The sequence below is a fragment of the Paroedura picta genome, chromosome 7, assembly GCF_049243985.1.
Source record: "Paroedura picta isolate Pp20150507F chromosome 7, Ppicta_v3.0, whole genome shotgun sequence".
Classification (NCBI taxonomy): Eukaryota; Metazoa; Chordata; class Lepidosauria; order Squamata; family Gekkonidae; genus Paroedura; species Paroedura picta.
Window position 1 is genome coordinate 42,987,321 of NC_135375.1, and position 19,107 is coordinate 43,006,427.

Genomic DNA, 19,107 nt, shown 5'->3' on the forward strand with positions numbered 1-19,107 from the left:
TATCATTGTTTGACTTAAAGGCAGGAAAACAGTACAGCTGGCTGATCACAAATGGCCCATTACAACTCCCCGTTTAGCTTTTGTGCAATGAGGTGTGGTCTCATGGCAGTTAATACAATGAAGGTGCTCAAGCTGGTTTTGTCTTGTAAATTTACCAGTTTTAGACTAGAGAGAGCTCTGGGTTGACTTTTGACCTCCAAAACAAAACAGTCAAGGAGATTTCACTCTGGAGCCTGTCTTCACCTGCTGCTTCCACCCCTGCACCAAACCAGCTAGCATTTCTTACAAATGATGCCTGATGAAGACATGTACACCTTATTTTGATTCTAATAGATCTCTAACCATGTGTTTGATATATAACATGACCAAGGTAGCATCCTAAGCAGCTTTGAGAGGTTTGTGATTGGCAGGAGCTTTTAACAACCTTGGAGCCAATGACTCTTACACTGGTTTATTGCATACAGATATATAGGGTTTGTATGTCTTATAACATACACAACAACAACAAACCCTATTAAACTGGTAGAACCTTTAATTTTTAAGTTAGCCAACTGACAGTACAGAAACAGGAAGAATGGCTTCTGCTCAGTTTCAATTGGTAGCTGATAAAGGGGGCTTTGAATCACAAAACCTTATACCCCAAAAAATCCTGTTGGTGTCCAAAGTTCTACTGGGTTTGCATTTAGCTGTTCTACTGCAAACTAATATGGCCAGCTTTTGAAACTGTTTTCAGATTCTGTGTACTATACTATACAGGAATGACAGTATTAGTTGTTGCAGGAGATATTGTACAAAAAGAATCTCATTGAGAAAGGTGAACTATAAAAAAACTGTAATAAATCTTGTCCCATCATGCTCACTGGACTTCCCCGCAGCATGAAACAGCAGCAATCAAGATCAAACCAACACAGCTTGAACCTGGGACACAACACCAGCCAATGAGTCTATTAACAAATGATGGGAAGGGCATAGCCCCAGTCTGACCAAGCACAGTTGGCTGGGCAGACCCAGTAGATACAAGGTCACAGTGAAAGGCTGACTGCACTACCCAGGTAGCTAGCTGGTGGGGCCACTGCTGAGCCAAAAGGGAGAACAGCACAGCAGGCCACCTGACCTCAGTAGCAGAGAGGGCAATGACAGGACATGCTAGAATGGGGTAGATATGAGGGAGACTGAGGCAAACCAATGCGGTGGGTGCCCTGATCTGGAAATGACTGGAGTGGTCATTTGTTATTGCTTGTGGACTCCTGAATCCAAACTGATCCTTAAGAGAGCGGAAGCCTGTTCTGTCCACTTCTTATAAAGACCAAACTTGTTATAAACAGAACAAACCCCTTCAAAGAAAGGAATTAAAATTTTGATAAGTTGATTACCCACAGAGAATAAAATTTAAAAATCATATTGGCACCCATAATCTGTTGAAGAGTTGAAACGGAAGCCAAATGAAAAAGCAATGATCCTTATGAAAAATTGGTATTTTACTCTAGAAGACGAGGGGAGAGAGGCTGAAGATGTTACACTTAAGCAAGTAACATGTACAATGTAGTCTGCCAGAGTATCGAATTCTGGGGGGGAAAACTGGAAATTTAATGACTGTTTATGTTTACAAAAAAGTGTAGCCTATAGTTGAAGACAAAGGGTAAGCACAGATTGCTTTTTTAGGACTGTTAAGTGCTGCAATTGCTCTGGGAAGCAAGAATCAATTGACTGACAGGTAACGAGAAATAATTGCAAACTGTTTTAGTTTAACACGAGCAATGTAACCAAAAGTAACTTTTAAACATGTTTAAATATTGTAGGTAACTATCGCAAAGAACTCAAAGCAGACAATTTATTACTTACTGTGTAAGTTTTATACCTAGAAGAATTTGAACAAGACTTGAAGGCTATAGTGGGACAGAAAGGTGGGATACAAAGGTTTTAAATTTAAAAGCTTTCTGTATTCAAAAAGAGCTATAGCATTCTATGTTTTAGTAGGTTATTCTGCACAAAATTCTAGTTCTACCTGGGCAGCTGATGGACTATGACTGCCTCTCTGGTATCTGTTGGTGGCAATGGGCAGTTGTTCTTGTGAGGTACAAAGTGTTGTATATTAAAAGGAATATACAAAAATTAATAGCTCAGTTTAAACTAAAAAATCATCTGAAAAATAAACCAGCCGTAGTGCCCAGGAGTATTCAGTATTCAACATGCAAACTAATGTTGACCAATTTTTTAAATTAAAGTGATGGTATATTCCTATTATGCCTTAAACATCACAAAATAGTGATCACATGCTTCACGAGACAGGATGTAAAGAAACTACCCCCCCCAATGAAGGTGTCCCCGTCCTCCATTAGTTCCAATAAACTAAAATCAATCCAAAGAATCAAACTGAGCGGTGCTAGAAGTATTGTTTTCAAATTTTAATTTTGGGGGACTTCTTATGCTGAGTTCAGCATTTATTCTTCTAGCAGCTTGTATTTTATGTCGCATAATTCAGCGATGTTACAAAAATAACTGTGATCCTTCTGGGCTTATTAAATAATAAGGTATTATTGCATTATCTGCAATGTCCTAAAATTCCTACATTATGGGCTGAATACTCCTAGATGAATAAATGTCATGTGTCAGTTTGATGCAGTCAGTCAATCATTAAGTTTTTCTGCGTGGGGCACATGCTATCTCTAATGGCTCTTAAACTGCTAATGATGTTTTGTTTTTAATATGGATTCCACGTGGATTGATGATAGCATAGCATATCCTCTCTATCAACCCCTTATGATTTTAGGAGTCTTCACAGAACATGAGGAATTGCTTGTTCCCTGATATGCCTTTTCATACTCAACACAAAAAGAAGGGAGGGCACTGATAAGATTAAATGGCTGAGTACACCTATCAAAGGCTTTACCATGGATGTATTTATAGGGAGTTCACTCCTGTTATTAAATTAAGATACTTTTCTTGGCAAATCTATAATAATGTGTTTGAAAGTATGTTGTACTACAGCAGTAGCAGAACTAGGTTTAGGAAAACAAGCCTTTGAAATATTACTAACTGGTTTGCCTACAGCAACTAATAAAACTGCTGGTTTACTATCTTTTCAAAGTCGGGCTATATCATGTTTTTCAAGTTCTTAGTGGGGAAAATTGATCCCAAAAGAAGCTTTAATTTTAATTTCATATGAGCTGTGACGGCTTCAGCATACTCAGGTATAAAAGCCTTCTACATCATGAAGGAAGATGGACTGCAATGATATTTGGCAATAATTTAGCTAGTTGAAAGTACAAATTATGGTTTTAGTACAAGAACAGTTGGTTTTTATATGCCACTTTTCTCTACCTGCTTTTCGCCTCCCCTTTCCTCTCCCCACAACAAACATCCTGGGAGGTAGGTGAGGCTGAGAGAGCCCTGATATTACTGCTTGGTCAGAACAGCATTATCAGTGCTGTGGCGAGCCCAAGGTCACCCAGCTGGTTGCATGTGGGGGAGCACGGAATCAAACTCAACTCACCAGATTAGAAGTCTGCACTCCTAACCACTATAACAAGTGTCTGAATCAGTTCTTTTCTACTGCATACTTAATCCAGGGATCCCCCCCCCCAAGAAAAATCTCTTAGTAGACCACAAGGGCTCTTCCCCAGTCCCCATTACACCTCTGCAGAGAGGTTGCATTTCATACTTCTTACATCAAAGGTCATGAAAGACACACACTTTCAGCAATATTAAACAGCATATGAAATCTGTGAATGATAGGTTTGTACAATGTATTAAAATATTTATATCTCATCATTCTTATTCCATTCCCACAATTACCACAATAAAAACAATAGACTGAAACAGCAGTCTATAACTAAAGAAATAAACCAAGACAAGGGGACAAGAGGGTGAACCTGGGCATAATATCCAAATCACTGGGGCCACCACCTTAACTAAATGACAACTGTCATAAAGGCTTACTTGCCTGGCATCTAGCTGTGTGCAAAGTCAGCATCAGGCAAATCTGATGATCACTAAGTAGATATTTAGCAAAGAATCCTATCTGTGCACAGTATGTCCCGCTCCTAACCCCTTCAGTGGTGGGTAGACTGCTGTGGTTTTTTTACATTTTGTACACTGTTTTAGTATTGAATCCTGAAGCTCTGATATCTGAGTATAAATGGTAAAATGCTTTGGCTGCTTCCCTAATGCACATTTTGGAGGTAAATTTCATTAATTTGAATTTATCCATATGTTTTCCAAACTGGGTAAAAGAAGTTCAACTTGTTCATATGAATTTTTTGCCACCCTACTAGGTGAGCCCCGCCCCACTAATGTTTGCACTCTAAATAATACCAGTTAGTGAAGGAAACCAATATCCTTACTCGGTGATGAGATCCAAAAATGTACAATTAAAATTAGGATAATAAGACAGAAAAATTGAACATGTAAGTTTTTTCATCTGTAGATCTGAAATTGCATTAAAAAGCTCATAAAGTTGCTTTTCAGCAAAATAATATTGCCATAAACAAAATCCGTTTTAAAAATTTGCCTCGGGTGAAATATCAAAATTAGGAGCCTAACAGGTGTAGATGCTCATTCCAGAATTAATTTTATCACAAGGAGCATCTTGAAACACTTGAGGCAGGGTTATTCCCCAAAGAAATTTCCGTTCTAAAGCAGAACAGCAACAGCCTATAGAAAAGTCACTGGGAAAAAAACTCTTATGGAAAATTTAGTATTAATTAATCACTTAACAAAAATTCTCATGTATTGGTTCTAAGACTGAAAATATGTGATGGCCCCTGAAAAATATGCAGAGGAGACAACTTTTACACAGCACAGGTTGCTTATTTCACCACTGAATACGTGGTTGTGTTAGGCGAAGAGAGGGGAATAAAGAAATAAGGACCCCCACTGTGTGCCCCCACCATATCAAAGTGTATGCAATCTATTACTCCGAAATGTTTTACTTTGTGAGAAAACTTTGTCAAGAAATACAAAACCAACCTTTCAAACAAACAAAAATTCAACCCACCAAATATCCAAATCAAAGCCAACAATTTGTTATATGAGTTTAATGGAGTCAATAAGTTAAATAAGCCTTTTGTACTGGTAAAGTGGCTTGAAGAATGATAAGACAACATGAAGTGAACACATAACGAGGGGAAAAGGGGTTTGTGTATTAAACTGAACATTGTAGAAGCCCTGCCTCCATAGTCACATCAGTGCAAATCCTACAGTAAGGTTAACTCTGGCATATTGTTTTGTCAGCAATAAAAAAAGAGAGACAGGATCTGAGTACATGTCCAAATTAAATAAATTACTACCACTTGGAGACACAACCACAGCATGTTCAGGTCAGGCCCTCTCTGTAGTAAGAGAACTTGTTTGGCATTCTTTAAACATGTTATATAAACAGGCAAGATCAAAATAGCTCCTTTGTAAGAAACAGCAACAAATCTTTAAGATAAAAATAATTTTCAAAATCAGCTTTCATGATAAATGCAGTTTAAGAATACCTTTAGGCATAAGTTAGGCATTTTCCTGTACATACAATATTATTCTCTTCCCTCACCCCAAAGTACTATTTTGTCAGTAGTGCAACAGAACTTGGTAAGCAACCACATCAGACTGAATGCCCTGTATGATCAACAGGGACTTTCTCTCTTTCCTGAGAGTTCACAATCAGATTTGTCCTTACTTGGTCCTTCAGGACCTCACTTGGAGCTACAGTTCTCTGTAAGGACTACCCGATAAGGTCCTTAGGTGTATATATTCAGCTCATCATCATTGTAAGGCCTGACCTCTGAGGGTCACAGCTTAACAAAATATCTCTAGCGACTCCTTAGACAGTAATATTTTGCAATGTAAACCATATTTCCCTTCTATACTTGAAGGACTGATCTAGCAATAAAGAAATTAAACAAATGTCAATTCTTCTTCCAATCGTGCATCTTTCCTCTATAATATCATTTGCCATGGCAAGGTACTATGCTATAAAGTCTTTTAATATGGCATTTTAATTAGGAAGCAAACATTTTTGTTTCAGCATTCTATTTGTGCACAAAAGGTGTTCATACCCTGACACCAAAGCAATATGGTTTTAGTCTGATAATATTTTCTTTACAGTTGGACTAAAATGCAGATTATTCTCTAGTCCAGTTAATACAAATCAAGGTGTGAGGATATAAAAACTTAGATATGCAGTCAGTTATAAACCTGGCAGTATTTCAGATACAGGTGTATTTTTCAAGAGTCTTGTGGTGGAATGATAAAAGTGTTAAGAAATCTCTTTAAATCTTTGGAGATCCAGTCAAACATTCACATATAGCTTAGACTGCTCATGTTCAGGCAAGCCCCAGTTGGTTTGATTATTTGCAGCAGGATCTAATTACTGATTTCTTTAATATAAAAGTCATTGTGTTCCTTTGCATTATACTGCTAGTGGAATGTAGAAAATATATAAAACAATATTAATGATCTTTCTCAGATAAAAAGATGGGTCATGCATGAATCTTTACCTTTTTAATATTAATCAGAGCTGGAATTAAAAGCCTAATTTAACACCCCTTTTGCTAACCAATTGTTTGAGTCCCATCACTTACCATTTCACATTCATTCTATCAATGGGCCCTCTCATCTAAGAATGTTTGCAAAAAGCATATGCCAAATGTGAAACCTTCATCTTATTAATCCTGTACAAATATATTTTCACTGATAAATCCCTTTGTACAGAATTTACAAGAATGTACAAGAATTTAGAATTTTCTCCATTGTAATGAAAAGGCAAAAGAAATAAAGCTTATAGAGAGGAAATGCTCCTTAGGTCTTAGACTTATTTTTCTAGAGCAGATGCTGGTCTCCGCAGCACATCAAACCGGCTAGCCGGGGTTGTTTTTCTTCCTCCGACTTGGACTGTGAGTAGGATCTTGTTTCAGTTCTTGGTACTGCACCTGTTTAAACATAAAGTTCAGCTCAATAACTTAAAAAAATTCAAGCATAAGAGCAAGATATTATTCTTTGGAAGGAGAGAAGTGCTATACAAGAATTGCACCTGAAATGCCAAAAAAACAAAACTCCAACCTCTAGCAGATTGCTTGGTCAAATTTCCTCTACCAGCAAAGTGGCAGTCATTCCTCTGTGCATACCTTGCTGGGCAAAACAACTTGTATGAATATTAACTATGCAGAGCCATTGGTTCTGTTCTCGCTCCCAGGCCCATGAGAACTGAAGCAGCAGTGCTTACTGAAATTCATCACAGTTTGGGTGTTCTCAGCAGTCTGGATTTAAAGAGCTTGTTTATGTGAAGTGGGATTTTTGCCCTTTTTTCCTTTGAACACCAAGAGCTCTGCTTTTTTGGGAGATACAAAACCAAGGCACCAAGCCTTTCAGTATGCAGAACAGGATTTTTTTTTCAATCCCACTGAATATTAACACCATTTTAGACTCTTAAAGCCATTTACAAATAGTTTTAAAATATTGTAAGTTAATAAAATTTCAAATCTGTTGATATTTTAAAATGGAAACCTGGGGTGCCTTCTTTGGATTGGATGTGATGATTTAACATTTATAAGTATAACATTATGGTCTATTTACTTTAAAATACAAACATATTTAAAACACAACACTCCATGGAATCACTAAACCCAAGAAGCGCGGGGGGAGCAAGGCAGAATTTTAAACTTGTGTACAATATTCCCTGATAGTTGGCTAAAACAAACTTTACCAGCCACTTGAAGAATTCTGAACAATTCCCCCCAAGGGCATTCTGAGGTAAAGATCATGGCAAGGACAAATTCCAACAACAGAAAGTGTATCAGAATAATACACTTTACCTGGTTTCACAGGCTTATGAAATATTAGCATCATGTGAAATAATAAAACTTCAGCAAGTGTTTTTTTAAAGTGACTGTTAATGACAAGTAGAGAGTTTTAAGCTCACTTATATATATATACATACCACTTGTACATCTGAAGGAACTCTGGAAAGGAAATCAAGTACTTCATTGTTATCAATTGCATATGGACTTCGGAGTTTCTTCGTAAACTTATTGATACCTACACGAAGGTATAGTTCAGGATTTATTAACATGAAATGTTTATGTCTACTTAAAATCCATTTCAGACTGATACACAGGATTGGCTGTAAGTGGGTTCTTCACAACTGCTCCTATTATCCTTCCCTGTTTTCATTTCTGCTTGAAAGAGAGGTAAATCTGAATTTGCCTTGAGAGGCGCATCAGTGATTTTTATAAACTGAAAGCTTATAAAGGTTAGTGCCATGTGGAAGCGTATCAAATATTACCTAGCATGTGGCTCAGCCCCCATTAAATGGGAACAGAAGCTCAGTTCAGAGACCTACAAGATTAGCCCTGTAGTTCACAGGATGGAAAACTAGGATCATCATCTGCCCCTTTCCCTTAAAAATAGTACCAAACAGCCATTCATGTAGAGGGTCTGCATGTGAAACAACCTGAACTGCACAATGCTTCTTCCTCAAAAATAGAGCGATTGTACAAATCAGACAAATGAAACACTACTTTCAATGCCAACACCAGTCACCATGTGTACCCTGAAGGTGTGAAGACTCCACATGCTTCAGCACTTGTCTACCCAGTGAATCCTTGCTACGGATATGACACTTTCTGCCACAAGAAAACTACAGTGGCAGGACTTTCCCATGACATGTTGCCCATGAACACCACAACACCTGTTAATAGATTCCCTGATACCTACCAAGTGTTTTTAAAAAGTGGGTGAGATCAGTTGTGCCACTTCCCCAGCAGGGTTCTGATTGGCCACTGGCCATCAAATACATTGGGCAAATTAATATTGTTTCAGTGGGCAGGTGCCATCACAGTGTTGGTTTTAGTCTTTCTCATTCTTCTTTCCCAGAGTGTTTTCTCCCCTGCTATTAGATTCTTAAACTTTCTCTCTGTGTGTATGACTCCACCTCCTGCAGCAGCCATTATTTGATTAGTCCAGCTCCTTTAGTGTCAGAATTTTGTGTCAGAATTCCAAAGGTGCCTAGAGACTCCAAAAGGTTGCCCAAAATGACTTGGTACCAGGATACCTACAGGTATCCCCCATATAATTATTCTTGTCTATTAGAACCTTACTCTGAGGCCCTGCTTTTTCTGCCAGTTCTGAGCTGAGGGAGGCAGTAGTGATAGAGATGCAAGTTATATGCTAGGAAATTCCTGGAGATTTAGGGGTGGAGCCTAGGGAGGACAGGTTTTGGGGCAGGGAGAGACCTCAGCGGGGTGTCATACATAGAGTTTATCCTCCAAAATGGCCATTTTCTCCAGGGGAAACTGATCTATGTTCTCTGTAGATCAGTTGTAACTCTGGAAGATCTCCAGTGCCCACTTGAAAAAGAAGAGTTGGCTTTTATACTCTGCTTTTCACTACCCAAAGGAGTCTCAAAGTGGCTTACAATTGTCTTCCCTGCCTCTCCTCACAGCAGACGCCCTGTGAGGTAAGTGGGGCTGAGAGACCTCTAACAGAACTGCTATGTAAGAATTATATAGGTCTGGAATTCGCCCAAAGTCACCCAGCTGGCCGCATGTGGAGGAGCAGGGAATCAAACGCAGTTTTCCAAAATAGAGGTCACCGCTCTTAACCACTACAACAAGCTGGTTTTCTAGCCTGGAGGTTGGCAACCCTAACTGCATCTTTTCAGTTGCAGTAGGCCAGCTTTGGAAACCCAATTTTGGATACTTGCCTTGTATCAGATGTGTTTCTAATGCCTGGTGATAGCATGTTTATTTTCACAGGCTTTGGAATTAGTTTCCTTGCCTCTGATTTATAATATTTTGTTTTATTGTTTGTTGCTTATATATTATATCCTTGGGGATTGTTTAGTGGGTTTTTAATGTTTTAACTCTAATAGGTTTTATTTTATTTCTCTTTGGTTTTTTTTTACTCATTGCATAAATAGAAGAAGGGTTGGTTCTTATATGCCGCTTTTCTCTACCCGAAGGAGGCTCAAAGCGGTTTACATTCGCCTTCCCTTTCCTCTCCCCACAACAGGCACCCTGTGAGGTGGGTGAGGCTGAGAGAGCCCTGATATCACTGCTCGGTCAGAACAGTTTTTTCAGTGCCATGGCAAGCCCAAGGTCACCAGCTGGTTGCATGTGAGGGAGTGCAGAATCAAACCCGGCATGCCAGATTAGAAGTCCGCACTCCTAACCACTACACCAAACATTTACATGTTTGATTGTACTTTTAATGTTTCTGAGTGTTTATTATAAGCCAAGTCAGGACTTAGCTTTCTGGTTGAGAGGTGTTTCAAAAGAACCAACCAACCAACAAACCATACAACTGGAACAGTTTGTGCCTTTTCTTTTCTGTTTTTAAGAGAAATCTCCTTATTCATTGCAACTGAGGTCTAGGAATCCATTTTGGCAGATTCATTCAAAGCAAACTTCAGTATTATCAAACAGCGTGTCTGTCTACTGTGAATATTGCAAGTATCCAACTGTGAAAATTAAAGAGCTGGGGCTCCATTAGTTAGCTCATCTTTTTCATCACTAATCTTTGCATATATGTTGTTTCATAACTCTTAAAAATAAGTGGAAAGGGGCCAATTTGTAGACATACTTGCATAAAAGAACAACTGTTTCTTCAGCCATTCATTTCTGTATTCTGAGGGGACTTCATACAACTTTTTTTCCCCTTAAGCATAGTAAGAAAATCCAGAATAATACTTTGTAAAGACAAATGCATGAATATATTTTGTGTATTATTACCCCTATTTTATGATGTTTTTATATGCCATTAAAGGTTTTTTGAAATTTGAAATTTGTGTATCTTGCTAGTTTAAAATGCTAGTCTAAAATGCACACAAGTACAAAATAATGTTGGATACTGCAACATACATGCATTATGTTTTTATTCATTTAAAGGTGACCCCCTCATGCCTGGTTTCTAGGCATTGCCTCTATATATTTCCATCTGATAAAAGCCTGAAAAAGCTTATTGTTCTAAATGCACTATATAAATTGAAATGCCACTGTTTGTATATAAGTAGTGAAAATAAATCAGTGTAATATCTAGACAAAGCTGCAGTTTGATAGATGAAGAATCTTCATGGATACATGTTTATAGTATGATGAAGTCTAAAATGCCAGACAAGAAAAATGCATTTGGCAGGTGGGCCTAAATCTTTACACAGTTGTGATTTCTAACTAACCTGGCTGTTTCCATCATGTAGTAGTTTCATGATCATAAATACACAGAACTACTGACAGCATAACTCATCCCTTAAAAACAGCTCATTCTATGGAGCACAGACAGCTTTGGAAGGTGGGGGGAAACTTTACTTACCCCAGACAAGGACAATGTATCTCAGTGGAATGAAATAGAGGATGACTGTGAACACAGAGAGGGCAACAATGGCCAGCCAGCTTAAGAATGGAACAGTCCAGTTGAAGGTACTGAATGAAAAATTAATTCAAGCCAAAGGGTCATTATCAATTAACAGAATTAATAAAAGTACAAGTGCCAGCCAGGCAGAGTGCATATATAAAAATGGAACAAAGTTAGTCCTTGGTGAAATAATCAAAGTAGTTTAAGAAGGCAGAGACAGAGTACAATGGATAGTGGGATTTGAACTCTCTCTAATAAGTGCCAGTGAGGTTGAAACTCTCCATCCCATGAGAGAATCCTTCTTCTTACCATATACAAAACATAATTAAAGATTTTCTCTATCCCCTTCTCCTTTCCTCACAACAAACCACTTTCAAGAATAACACAAATCTTTATGATGCCTTCCAGATGCAGCCCAAGCTGGCCACGCTAAAGCTCTCTCTCTCTCTGACCAGAAACTCAGGAAATATTTGCCTGCCAGTTATTCTGTTATCCATCTTGTATAACTCCCTGTGTGGTCATGTATCGGAAAGAGACATGAGGACATATACTACTGTTAGTAGCTTTAATTTAGAAGGAACAGCCTTAGAGTGAATAGAAAGAGAGAAAAAAGACAGAAACTAGTCATGAAAATAAAGGAGACAAAGAGAGCAAACCTGCCTAAGACTCCAATACCAACCTAGAGCTTAAAATTACATTAAAAAGGAAGAAAGGTTTCCAATTACTATGTGTCAGGAAGTCTTAAAAGTGCTTATTGATTCTTAATTTCCAAATGTGGTATCTGTGGGTATGTGTTAAATGCCATCAAGTCACTTCTGACCATTTTTGCACCATTTAAATTCATGACCTCCAAAATGTCCCATCATTAACAGGCCTGGTCAAGTCTTGCAAGCTGGCTCCCTTTATAGAGTCTCTTATAGACCGCTTATGCACTGGAGGTTTCATGCCAGGCTGCAGGCTGGAGTTTTAATTGTGGCAGGCTGCCCCATCTCTTCCTGTACCTACACGAGGGAGCATTTGGCCCGGTGCAACTCATCTGCCCCCGATTTGTGCCCCTGCATGGGAGCTGGGGCAGTGAAGTTCCCAGTGCATAAATGGTCATAGAGAGAGTCCTTTTATATATCTCTTATCCCGCTGCCTTTTCTAATGACTCTTCTCATAATGCGATAGAAGTACAATAACCTCGGTTTAAGCATTTTAGCTTCTAGAGAGAGTCCAGCTTTGGTTTGATCTACAAGTCACTTATTTGTCTTTTGGACTCTCCTCCAACACAGCATTTCCAAAGGATCAACTTTCTTCCTGTTCGTTTTTTTTCACGAACCAACTTTTACACCCGTACATAGTAATGGGGAATACTATGATATTAATTAATTTGGTTGCCAGCATCACATTCTTATGGTTAAGAATCTTTTCTAGCTCTTTCATGGCTGCCCTTCCTAGTCTCAAACTCTTCCTTACTTCTTGGTTGCAGTCTGTTTTGGTGGATAATGATGCCAAAGAAAAGAAAACTGGTATCTAGTGAATTTTATTTAAAATATCCAATTAAAAAGCTGCAAAAGGCATCACTATCAAAAGAGTATTCATGTAACATTTGTCTTCATAAATTAAGTCCCTCATTATCTCTCAATAGTCAGGCAGTAATTAAGAAAAATGATTCTACCAACCACTTTGCCAATGAAAAACTAGTTTCACAATTAAGCTCATAATCAGAATTTCTTTCGCTATTTCCCTCATACTTGATGTTCTCTCCCTTCTCATTTGCTTTTTCTTCTAGCATTTTTACATATTTTCAGAGTGGGCATTATAGCATAAGAAAATAAGATCCCTGAGGGATCTGACCAGTAGTACATCTAGTCCAGCATCTTTTCTCACAATGACCAAACAGATCCTCTGGAAATCTAATAACAAGGGGCATAGAGGCTGAGGCCTTCTGCTGATGTTGCTTCCTGGTACTGGTATTCAGAGGTTTACTACCTCTGCATGTAGAAAAACAGGTACAATGCAGGGTTTCTAGCCATATAATGTCCTTTGTTTTTTCCCATTAGGGCAAGTAGAAGGCTGAATTTTTACTGACATTCTTGTAACTTTATATGTACCAATATTAACATTACCTCATTTTGCTAGTAAGTAAGATGTCAGTAATGAATTCTGCATGTCAAACTACATATAATCAGGAGATATACTGATACAATACTGCTGGGGCAGTATTCCCCCTTCACATCTTCTCTTAAAGAAATCACCTGAACTGATATAAACTATAGTAGGGGGAAATATAGCCTCTAGCCATATTGGGATGAACAGCAACTCATGGTAGAGTGGGAAACAGTTCTCAGAACCGCCCTGGTTCACCCTCCCGCCCCGGAGAGCAACTTTTGAATGTGGGAAGTTCACTTTCAGATCTTTCACATAATATACAGTTTAATATGTATAGAACAGTATATCTCCAGAATATCTCCAGAAATGAATTTTGTTAATACGCTCTTCCCAAACTTGGTTTTTGTCCCACTTCCTTTAGATGAACTGGCAGTCTTCAAGCAAAGGTTGGATACACACTTTTCTTGGATGCTTTAGGATGCTTAGGGCTGATCCTGTGTTGAGCAGGGGGTTGGACTAGATGGCCTGTATGGCCCCTTCCAACTCTATGATTCTATGATTCTATGAACTGCTACCACCCCTCCCACAGCAAACTGCCCTGTACACTCCCCTGAAATCAAGCTTGTCATAGTCCTTTCCTGTCTACATTTTTCTCCTTTGTGGGTACTCTGATAATTCTGATTGTTTCAAATGTTTCCAAGTTGGACTATTCATACTATTTTCACTTGTGCAATTGTAAGGGAGAAATTAAAATGAATTATCTCTATGCGAACAATTTTGGAAGAGGGCAGTTCAAGAGGTGAACTCCTGTGAAGGAGTTTTATACTTCTTGTATGGAGAGTACAACCTAGTGCACATTCTGCTGGGTAGAAAAATTGCAAAAGGACATAAGATATGTAGTAATATCTTGTGGGTGGGGGAGATCGAATGGGTTAATAGTTGCACACATATTTGGTGAAGAACAGTATAAACAAATCAGTGATACACTTTGTGGGGGGGGGGAGGGATGAAAATTCTGCACCATGTAAATTCTGTGTCCTTTATACATTATGCATACATCTGTATAACTTATTCTGTTTCTGCTAATCGTGGGGGGAAACAAAAACTGTGTATGTCACTGAAGCCACTGTGAACAGGATTGTTAATCTATTTCTTGGGCTTCAAACACCAGGAATATGCATTCAGTTCTGCTGAGTTCAGTTCTGCTGAGCAATTTGGCAGCACTTCTTACAGGTCAATGTGCCATCACAGATCATTATCTGAATTTAGTTATCAGTCTTGACAGTTGTTGTCCCAAGTACCTGGAGAAGTCAGTCTCATCCCAAATTACCTCCAACTGGATCTAGCATTTTAGGACAGGGCAAAGATGTCTTCTATCTTTGCATTGCACATATATCTTTTTCCAGTTCCTCTTGCTGATCTTTATAGTCTCCCGATCCTTCATTGCCTACCATTCTATATCAGTCCTCACACTGTTAAATCTGGCTCCAAGACTGACTCTAATAACTAACAATAGCCTTGGGAATACATACAGACAGTATGCCCCCCCCCCAAGGAAGCACCTTATGTAATACAGGTATTCCTGGATATTTCTGCTTCCTTGTCCTTGAAACTTCTCCAGCATCTCTCTCCTCTCCACTTCTAATACACCTAATGTGGGAACAGTCACTCAACTTACTATGCTAGTTAAACATCTTAGTCCACCATCAACCATGCAAATGCTGAATAAGCATTTAACAGGGGGGCATCCATCCATATGATGTTTAACTTCTCCATAATTTTGGTAAATATGGTTCTTCAAAAGTACATTACTATGGGAAGAAAAGCTGCCATTTCTATAAATAAAAACATCAATTCTGTGCCCATAGTACATTAATTAGACTGCATTAATATTATCCGTCAATGAGCTCAAATTTTTACAGAACTGAAGATAGAATCCATTTTCTTATATTACACAGAGAGAGAGAGCTTTAATTATTTGAAGCATATGAAAGAGAGCCAACATGACAGAGGACCAGCATGGCATAATGATTAGAATGTTAGACTATGATCTGGGTGAATCCTTATTCTGCCACGAAAGCTCACTGGGTGACATCAGGCAAATCACATATTCTCAGCCTAACCTGCCTTACAGAGTTGCTATGAGGATAAAGTGAAGGGTGGGAGAAAGTTGCAAACCACTATGAGAAGCCATTGGGGAGAAAAGTATACATATTTTTGCTCATTGTTTTCTAATAAATTAGTCAGTATTGGGGTGAGTCTGATTTTCTTCAATAGTTCTATTATGTTGTACATTAAGTCTTAACACTGAAGTGTTTTTCTTGCCTGAGAGCTCTTGCAGATAATCCTTTTATTCCATATCAGCACCTAATATATCATCGTGTTTAATAGGAAGACAGGTCAACAAAGCAGAGCAGTTACAATATATTCATTCATTCATTTGTTCATACATATCCCACCTTTCTCAAAATATACTTAAAGTGGCTTACATCCTTCTCCTCTCTTTCATTTTATTCACACAACAACCCTGTGAGGTTGGTTAAACTAAGAGAGTGTGACTGGCCCAATATCCCTCAGTGTGCTTTTACGGCACAAGTAGCAATTTGAATTTGGGCCTGACATTATGCAATGTTTGATACTTGAACTACCATTTGGCTATACTTCCTCCTTCAAAGATGTATCATTTCTTTTCTGGGTCACATATTTTAAATAATAATAATAATGATTAAAATAGTAGTACTTTCATTTCAGCAACCGCCCAAGTAAAAACAAAAATATTTAGTAATGTAATATTTTTTCCTCTGCCAAAGGTACAGATCATTTTGTAATTTGACTCTGGGGAAACACACGTGTGTGCAAACAGCTTTTGAACAACTGAGCACCAATATGTCCACACTCACTTCTTTATCCTTTCTCCAAAGGAAGCCGCTTCATCAAGGATGTTCTGGACACTGACACACACTTCCTGGATAGCATAGAGCTTATTCATAAATCCTTTCTTTTCACTATCCTAAGGATTAGGAGAGGGAGGTAAAATCAGCAATCACAGGCAAGTTTGTTGCTAATACTGGCATTATTATAGTTTTCCCTAGAAACACATGGAGGTCATCATGAAAGTAAACTTGAAAAAAAATGTTGAGGAGGAAGAAGAAGAAGAAGAGTTGGTTCTTATATGCCGCTTTTCCCTACCCGAAGGAGGCTCAAAGCGGCTTACAGTCGCCTTTCCATTCCTCTCCCCACAACAGACACCCTGTGGGGTGGGTGAGGCTGAGAGAGCGCTGATATCACTGCCCGGTCAGAACAATTTTATCAGCGCCGTGGCGAGCCCAAGGTCACCCAGCTGGTTGCATGTGGGGGAGCGCAGAATCGAACCCGGCATGCCAGATTAGAAGTCCGCACTCCTAACCACTACACCAAACTGGCTCTCTGACTACATATGACTACATATTGAGGAATTATTTCCCATACTTTGAATGTTGTGTATGATGGGTATATAAAAAACAATACACCAAAGTGAGAAGCTTCATCTGTCACAGTATCAGTTTCTTAAATATAAGTTATAATAATAAAGCAGGTTACTGCATTATTGTATGTTAGGGAAGCCAATTTCATATTCTGTACATTTTGGGTAAGAGATAATCATCAATCTATTACTATCTCACATTTCTGAAATTTATTTTCTGCTAGTGGCAAGAGTACATTTGCATTTCAAAATGATAAAAGATTCTTTGGAAGTATAATCCTTAAGAAACAAACCACAATCTGGGTTAGGTTTATAATGTTAGGTTTTAACAAAGTTTCTCTACTTTCTCTCACTGCTTTGTTCTAATTTTTTAAACTACAAAAAGCATGAAATGTAATTTTTAAAAATGCCATTCTTGTGGTATTATCATTCCAATGAAATCTATTCAATATTCGAAGTACTAATGAGTGGCTTTGAATTTGTCTTTGTTTTAACAATGGAAACACCATTCCTCTCTCCCATTGCCTGTTTCCTACACTATTAGTTTTTCCTAAGAACTACCTCAAGGGGCAATCTGATCAAAACATTAAAAAAAATTATTATGGAAGCATAAACACAAATTACTCTGAAACTTGTATGAAATCAAGTTATTAGAAGAAGTTTCAATATATCTTAATTTATCTCATTAGTTAAAAATAAAATTGGCAAATTTTTGCATGACTTTCCTGTCCAAACCAAGAGGTGAATCATCATACAACATTTCATCACCCAAGTGTTCTCTTATGGTAATGGCAGAAACCAAAATTTGCTCTAAAGACAATGAAAGACTTTAGCCACGAAAGACAATGTAGCTATAAGTCAGCCATCAAAGGATAGCTACTCATAGTTGAGCTGTTTATAATGGTTCAATATACATTTTAAAAAACATACATTTTGAGGAATGACAGTTGCATTGTTTTCCTAGATTACCCATGAAGTTAGAAATGTTTTTCTTTGTGAAAATCCTAATCACACAAAATATGTTATTAATGATTCCTGTTTGGATCACATTCCCCAATGTATATAGACCAAAACTATGACATTTCCTTGATGTTTATTGCTTTCAGGGGGGGAAATGAATTCAGATATGCTATATACAGTAAAGGTGGTCTACAGTGCTATAGCTGTAAACCCCTAGGACACAGAGGTTCTTATTTATGTTATTGCTGCTACAATCTTTCCAGAAAATCTGACCATATAACTGTAGGACTGTGAATCTATTGTTGGGATAATTACTAAGTAAACAATAATTCAACCTTAAGTATCAACTGCTTTCTGTTCCCACTTACTCCTCTTTAGTTTTGATTGCCAGATCTAAGTGTATCTTGATTCATCATAAAATCTTGAGTGGAAAGAATGCTATCAGGATAACAAAAACAATACCCTTCTTTATATCTCAACAGCTCAATAGGGATTTCTTTGGGAGATCCTGAAGCTATTTTTCTTCACAAATATTTTTAACAAGACAAACTTGTACCTTCTTGAATGCACATCTGTTCTAAATCAACTCTTTTAAAAAGAAAGGGCCACTACACTCTCTTCTGTCCCACTGCATGCTTCCCTTCAGAGTTTAAAGGAAACGTGTTGACATATTCTGAGGCTATCATAGACAAAACAGCATAGGAAAGAGGAGGCAGCCAGAAGGATAAGGGTTCAGTTTTTCTTAAACTAATTCCACATGGCCCATGAACCATTAGCTGTTTTTTATTTCCTGTTCCAAAGATTTGTACAAAAAAATAATCTGAGCTGGAGAAATGCTAGTTTTCCCCAAGAAGGTGCTGTATTAGCAAACAGAACATATGAGCCACCTTCAGTGAACTAAAATCCTTAATAATCCATTTTTCAAACACTACTGGTATTTCCTGCTCAAACAAAGATGGACTGTAACTGGAATCAATTTTATCATCAGTATGGCCACGATTGCCAACTTTCTGGAATTGATCGTCTTTTAAAGACTGGGTAAAAGCGCAAACAACAGTTTTACAGGTATTTAATTTCCATTGTAGATTTACATACAGTCGGGTTTACCAAAAGCAAGGTATTTGGAGCAGGAAAGTAGACGAGAATAAAGTATTAAAATTGTCAGGTTAATCTTGTTACTATGTCCTGAGTCCACAAAAACCAAAAGGTAATTCAGCAGCAGATTAGGTATGTTTCTCAAAGTACTATAGAATAAACTT

General features: G+C 38.0%; 1 protein-coding gene across 6 annotated transcripts in view; it reads right to left on the reverse strand.

The window, feature by feature from the left end:
- Nucleotides 1-5,758: 5,758 nt before the first annotated feature.
- The window catches only part of MCTP1 (multiple C2 and transmembrane domain containing 1), a 253,452-nt gene continuing 240,103 nt past the window's right edge, over nucleotides 5,759-19,107 (reverse strand). For all 6 annotated transcript variants that reach the window (XM_077347620.1, XM_077347616.1, XM_077347615.1 and 3 more), the window contains 4 exons: nucleotides 16,326-16,435; nucleotides 11,290-11,399; nucleotides 7,922-8,019; nucleotides 5,759-6,914 (listed from right to left, as the gene is read on the reverse strand). In XM_077347620.1, the coding sequence (XP_077203735.1) occupies nucleotides 6,843-6,914; nucleotides 7,922-8,019; nucleotides 11,290-11,399; nucleotides 16,326-16,435 (390 nt within the window). In that variant the 3' untranslated portion in view covers nucleotides 5,759-6,842. The remainder of the gene's footprint in view (nucleotides 6,915-7,921; nucleotides 8,020-11,289; nucleotides 11,400-16,325; nucleotides 16,436-19,107) is intronic.